Source organism: Coloeus monedula, assembly GCF_965178545.1.
Source record: "Coloeus monedula genome assembly, contig: HAP1_SCAFFOLD_330, whole genome shotgun sequence".
NCBI lineage: Eukaryota > Metazoa > Chordata > Aves > Passeriformes > Corvidae > Coloeus > Coloeus monedula.
In genome coordinates this window covers 81,493-88,142 of record NW_028120616.1, presented here as the reverse complement: position 1 = coordinate 88,142, position 6,650 = coordinate 81,493, and the positions used below count along the sequence as shown (strand labels likewise).

The following is a 6,650-nucleotide window of genomic DNA, read 5'->3' as shown; positions in this document are numbered from 1 at the left end:
CTTCCTTATCACCTTTCACAATATTAATTTACATTCCCAGTTTAGCCATCAAATCCCTTCCCAGTAAATTACAATCACAATCAGGAACAAACAGAAATTCATGCCTTTCAAACCTATCCCCCACATTTACCAATAGTGGTTGAATAAAATGCACCTGCTCCTCTATCCCACTTGGTCCCTGAATAATCAAAGAACTTATTGACAGTTTCCCTCCTTAGGCCTAAAGTTGCGAGCGGATCGAGAGGTCCCGTGTGTCCCAGGGAGCTGACTTGCTCTCTGTCCACACCTGCCCTGCCTGTTAGCAAGGGCCCCAGTGTGGTGAGTCCCTGGTACAATGGCAGCCCCTGACACCCCTAACAATCCATTTCCATCAAACGGTGGCTCTGCGGTCACTCCCGCGTCCAGTGTCCTTCTGCCCTGCAGATGGCACTGATCCCTTCCCCATCGCGGTTTCGATCGGCTCTGCTCTGTGCTGCCCACCCCGTCCCCTGGATCCTGGGGGTCCCCTTGATCCCTGAGGTTTATAACCCAAATCCTCCACCCTGGCCCCACAAGCCAGTCTGGTGCAGGGTCATCTGCTGGATCCCTGCCACCTGTGTCCTAGGGTCTCTTGGTGTCTTGTACTGGGTTCCCTCCACTTATGCCAGGGTGGGACTGTAGGAACAATACCTCCTTGTTTTTCCTGCCCTGGAAGCTGGGGATACAAGGGACCTCCTACTTTGTGGCACTGTCTGCCATTCCCAGGGCCACACAGAGATACCCAGGGACATGCTGGAATGATACTTCCTTGCTCCATGGCGGCTCCCAGTGTCTTTCAGTGGCATCAGTAGGAGCTAAAGATGGCCTGGATGCGCTCCCCAGCTGGGGGTTTGTAGGTGCTCCCTCACCCTGGGCCACCCATCTTCATTGAGGGTGTCCCCAGCACTGTGGCACTGCCAGTATGTCCTGTCATCCATGCTGGAAGCCAGCTCGTGGATGGAGACCACCATGGGGCCCCAGGATGTCCGGAAGTTGCCAGGAAGAGGGAGTGGGCTCCGGGCTGGGTGGTGGGATGCCCGACCCCACTGCCACAGCCCCTCTGGCTCTCACCTAAAGGTTTCAGGGTTCTCCTCTGCCACCACCTCCAGCACCCTGAGCAGCATGGAGCCACCTGGGACCCTTTCTGAGGTGGAGCGGTGGAAGTATTTTCCCTGAACTGTGTTGGCAGAAGAGGAGGGCAAGGATGTGCAGAGCCATCTGTCCCAAGGTCATGGCTGTGGGGACAAGAGGACAGCCGGGGCACATGGTGGGATGGCACCTGGCACCACCTTGCCCATCCAGGGCACCCTGAGAGCCAGCAGTGCCAAGCCTGCAGTGCCTGGTCCTCTGAGACCAAGTGCGTGGTCCTCCCTTTCCCTTCCCAGCCCCTCATCTCCTCCCCTCCCTGCCTTGCTGGGCTCTCCTCACTGCCTCCTCTTTGACCTCCTGGAGCAGCTGCTTATGGATGGACCCTCGGTGGCGACCCCCGGACAGGTCCATGGCAGGACGCTGGGGTTTGGCACCTTGTTGGGATTTGTCCCTCCAGGCACTGAAGCAACTGGAAGACCAGTTGTTGCAGGGGCCACTGGAAGGACAGGTGTGGCCACCATGTTTGCACTGGGGGCGGGAGGTCACTGGGATCCCATGTCCTGTCCTCAGTCTTTCTCCCAGCTTTCCGTGGGTGGCTGACATTCAGCTCAGCCCTCCGTGGCTGTGCAGCCCACCAGGGCCAGCAGGACCTCGATGCCCAAAGCCATGGCAAGCATCCTCTCAGGACAGGCTGACCCACTCAGGATGGCAGAATCCTGTGGGAGTTGGGCTCTCTGGGCATCCTCTCTGCTTTTAGCTGTTGCCAGTGTCCTTGTCCCACAGACCCTGGCTCTGCCAAGTACCACCGGCTTCTCTGGGTGCTGAAGGGTGTCCAACGGGGGAGGCAGAGTGGTGCGAGGGACAGTGATCTTCCATTTGGAATTGCTGGATATTGTTCTGGGCCCAGCCTGGACCAGAACAATATCCATGAGGCTGTGGCATTGGATGGGATTCATCCCAGTATGTCCCAGCAGGAACCCTCTAAATCACCTACCCAAGCTCCTGAAAGCCCAAGGAGGTCCATGCTGGCTCAATGCTCTCCAGCTGTATGCGACTTGACAGCAAGGGCTTGGACTTTCCAGGAAACTCCAGCCCTCTTAATCTGATCTTGATTACAGGAAAAATGGTGGAGAAGGTCATACTTGGCACTACTGGGAAGTGATGGAAGGACAATGCCAGCGTCAGCCATGGGCAGCGTGAGATAACAGAGGGAAATTCTGGTCTACCTGACTGATTATCCTGCTGCCATAAGGTCACCTGTCTCATGGGTGATGGGAAGGCATTGTAGGTTGTATTTCAGGATTTTAAGAGGAGTTTTGATCCTATCCCTCACAGAATCCTTCTGGAGCAGGTGTCCAGATGTGAGATGAGCAGGGACAGGGTGTGCTGGGTGAAGAACTGGCTGATGTACTGGTTTTCAATGGGATAGGATCCATTTTCTTCCCAGGAAGTGGGACAGAGTTGGATTTGGATTCAGGATGGGAATGTGGTGGATAGCACGTGGGTGGTTTGGATGTTGCTGAGCAGGGCTTGCCCTCCCCAAGGACTTTACAGTGTCCCTTTGAACAATCCATGTCCCATGCTCTGCCAGCAAGGACGTGACACCATCATTGTTCCCCTCCTCATCCCTGTGTCCTACTTAGACAAGAATCTTCCACCCACTCGGCTCCAGAGGGCCCTCAAGTGCCCACAGGGAGCCCCTTTCTTCCTCCTGTGGCACTGGAGAGCACTGGGGTGAGGCAGGGCTGTGACGGCACAAAGGGGCTGAGCGCTGGCGAGAGGCAGGGCTGGGATGTCACACGGCTGTCCTGGCCCACGGCACTGTGACATCACCACGCAGTCGCTACGTAACACAGGCCAGCACCTGCAGCTGCCAGTGCAGTCGCGATGGGACGTGCCGGAGCCATGTGTGACGGTGGCGTCCTGGTGATTGTGCTTGTCCTGCTGCTGGCCACTGTGGCTGTCTGGTGGGCCGTTGGCCACTGGCAACCACGGAGGCGGCAGGCACGGACATTGAAGAGGCGCAAGCGCCCCGGGGTGCAGCCCAGAGGCTCACGGAGGAAGCGAGGAGCCCCTGTGGCTCCCAGGTGCTCCAGGCCTCGGGCGACCCCTCGCAAGCGGCCACGTGCTCCCGCGAGCCCCCTGGACAGCCCCTGCAGCTGCGGCCCCTGCGTGGCAGTGGCCCAGGAGCTGCAGGAACTGATGCTGCTGCTCTGGGCTCACAATGGGACATGGGTGCCGCTCTACTCTGGGATGTGGCAGGCGTTGTGGAAAGAACTGGAGGAGCTGCTGAAGCGAGGCCACCTGCCCTGCTGTGGCTCGTCCAGCTCCTCCAGGAGCCTCCATCCCTTCAAGAGGCTGCTCCCAGCAAGATTCTCCATCCCTGGGAGAGCCTCAAGCCTTGCAAGGATGGCACACCACGAGGGACCCGCCATCCAGGCAAGAAGCTCAGGCTGTCAGAGATCCTCCATCCTGCCACGAGCCTCGGCTATCTCTGACAGCCTCTATCCCCTGCAGACACTCAGTGAGACCTGTCAGCCTGCAGAAGGTGCAGAGCCTGTGGACAGGTCTCCCAGCTCCCTTGGACTCACGGACTTCAACAATACGGGCGCAACCCTGACAACTGACGTGGCCAGGGAAAGCCCAGAAGTCCAAGTGGGAGCCCAGCCCGATCCAGGGGAGCCTTCTCAGGAGCAGGTGGCGGAGCAGCAAGTGAGCTGGAGCCAGCAGTTGCCAGCCCACAGCTCCCAGGACGCTGTGCCGGCTGTGCCAGCTGGCAACAGCCCGTGCCTGGTGGCGGAGACGTCCCTCAAGAGACCCAGGAGGTTCCTCCATCTCCAGGAAGCTGCTCCGAGACGGCCACCGACTACCAGGAAGGCCTTTCTGGTAGCAGGTGAGATCTTCTGAGGAGCTGTCTGAGGCTCCCTCGGGGCTCTTGAGGGGCATCCCCAGGCCAGGCCAGGGCCCTTGAGAGCAGCAGAGTCTCTGGCTGTTTCCAGTGCTTCTGAGGCCACGGCTTCAAAAAACCCCTCCCTGGTTTGCAGCTGCTCCTGACACCCCCCTGTGCGAGTCCTCGGGCTGTAGCCCCGGCAGTCCTCAACAGCAGAGTCCAGCCCACGATGCCGGGGACAGCGACGGTGCCGCCCTGCCCCGCTGCCCTCCGGCTCCTGCAGCCGCCTCTGCGCGCTCCCCTGCCCCAGCTCTGCCGCTCGCCAGCCCGACGGCTGCAAGGCGGTGGCCGCTGCCCGGCGCGCAGCAGGAAGCAGGTCAGAGCAACGTGGCCCGCGGTGGCTCGGCCCGCTTCACTCGCGGGCACTTGGCCGGGGGGGCCCTGGGCGCAAGGCTGATGGCTCGGTCTCGGTCGCAGGGCAAAAGAAGAAGCTGCAGGAGCTGTACCAGCTGGGCCCGCAGCTGGGCAGCGGTGGCTTCGGCACCGTTTTCTCGGGCATCCGCCTCTCAGACGGGAGCCCGGTAAGTGGCCCGGACGGCGGGGCGCGGGGGGAGGGCCAGGGGCGGGGCGGGGCAGGGCTTGAGCTCAGCCCCGTCTCTCGTGGGCTTGCAGGTGGCCATCAAACGCGTGGCCCGGGAGAGCGTCCTGCAGTGGTACGAGCTGGTGAGTGAGCGGGGCCCCCGCGACAGAGCGGGGCGCGGCGGGCAGGGATAAGGCCGGGCCCCGAGGGCGGGAGGCGGCGCAGGGCGGGGGGAGCGGGCGTGGGCTCAGCGTGCGAGCCGGAGCACGGCGGGCCCGGGGATGCCGAACACCGGTGGTGGGGCCGGGCAGGGGGGCACCCCCCAAGCATCCCCTGGGCGGGAGGAAGCCCAAGCACCAGGGAGGCTGCCCAAGGGGGCACTGGGGCATCCCAGGCGCGGGGCAGCGGAGGCACAGGGCAGCATCAGGCCTGCTGGAGGCACTGTCTCCTCCTCACAGCCCGACGGCACCCGTGTTCCCATGGAGATCGTGCTCATGGAGAAGGTGGGCTCTGGCTGCCACAACATCATCCAGCTCCTCGACTGGTTTGAGCTGCCTGACAGCTTCCTGCTGGTGATGGAGCGTCCGGAGCCATCGCAGGATCTCCTGGCCTTCCTGCTGGAGCAGGGGTTCCTGTGCGAGGAGATGGCGCGCTGGCTTTTCTGCCAGGTGCTGGAGGCCGTGCGGCACTGCACCGCCTGCGGCGTCCTGCACCGGGACATCAAGCCGGAGAATCTCCTCGTGGACCCGGAGAGCGGCGACCTGAAGCTCATCGACTTCGGTTGCGGCACCTTCCTCCAGGAGCAGGCCTTCACGCGATTTGCCGGTGAGCCCACAGGCCGGGCCCCGCTCCCAGTGCCAGGCACTGCACAGCCCCGTTCCCTCCTGGGCTGCGGGGTGCGGCATTCAGCCGGCTGCCGGCTGCCCTTTGGCACGGGCCAGATGCTGTGCCCCAGGAGCCGGCTGCCAGCCCTGCCCACAGAGGGGGGCTGCCAAAGCCAGGCCCCGGCCGCTCGGCTTGGCAGGCCTGCAAGGGCTTGGGCTGCTCCGCTGGCCTTGTTTGCCTTGCAGAATGGTTTCCTGGCTTTGGCCAATTGGCTGGGGGACGCCCGGTGGCCTCGGGGGGAAGTTGTGGCCACCGGTGCAGCCCCTGCTTCTGGAAGCCAGCAGCCTGCGCCTGGACAGCGCTGCCTGTGTCCCCTAGGAACACACGTGTACAGCCCACCCGAGTGGATCTGCCTTGGCTGCTACCACGGCCATTCGGCAACCATCTGGTCCCTGGGCGTGCTGCTGTACGTCATGGTCTGCGGGAACATGCCCTTCCAGGAGGACCGTGACATCGTGTCGGGGCAGCTCTTCTTCTGGCAGCAGGTCTCTCCAGGTTGGTGTCCAGCCTTAAGAAGGCAGGCTTTGGCAGATGGCACCGCGCAGCCCAGCGTGGCCCTCACGCAGCTCCGCGGGAGGCCCATCTGCCCTCAAGGGCTGGCCGCAGGAGGCGGCCCGTGACGACGGGGTCGGTGTGGCCCGCTTGGCTGAAGGAGGTGGCGCGTGTCCTGCCGTGCCACTGTCCCGCAAAGGGCAGAGTCAGCCGGGAGGCCGGCACAGCTCTGAGCACACGCAGCACGGCCCGGGCCTTGTGGGCACCGGGAGCAGCTGGGCAGGAGCCTTCTGCAAGTGACCGGCGCTTTCTGGCTTCTCTCCCCAGAGTGCCAACATCTGATCCGCTGGTGTTTGTCCAAGCACCCCGCGGACAGGCCAGCGCTGGAGGAGATCTTGCGCCACCCTTGGGTGCGGGGCAGGCGTCTTTGATGCCTTGCCGGAGCCTCTGCAGCACCCGGTTACCGAGTCCCACGCAGGACTGAGGGCTCGAGAAATAAAACAACCACAAGCCCATGCCGCGGTGTCAAGTCTGGTCCTGGTTAGCAACTTCAGCTAAAGAACCCTCTTGGGAAAAGGGGTAATCAGAGTGTTCCCTTCAGCCTTTGTCAAGCTTTTGATGCCTTTCCTCAAGGCGTCATGGCAGTTTTGTGTCTTCAAGCACAGGCTGTAGTACAGGTAGGAGGGACTGTAACCA

General features: G+C 62.2%; 1 protein-coding gene across 1 annotated transcript; it reads left to right on the top strand.

The window, feature by feature from the left end:
- Nucleotides 1-4,515: 4,515 nt before the first annotated feature.
- On the top strand, nucleotides 4,516-6,385 carry LOC309585784 (serine/threonine-protein kinase pim-1-like; the record flags this gene model as incomplete). Its single annotated transcript, XM_082303645.1, has 5 exons — nucleotides 4,516-4,578; nucleotides 4,670-4,720; nucleotides 5,036-5,402; nucleotides 5,781-5,957; nucleotides 6,282-6,385. The coding sequence occupies exons 3-5, from the start codon at nucleotides 5,057-5,059 to the stop codon at nucleotides 6,383-6,385; spliced, it is 627 nt and encodes a 208-aa protein (XP_082159771.1). The 5' UTR covers nucleotides 4,516-4,578; nucleotides 4,670-4,720; nucleotides 5,036-5,056.
- Nucleotides 6,386-6,650: the final 265 nt, after the last annotated feature.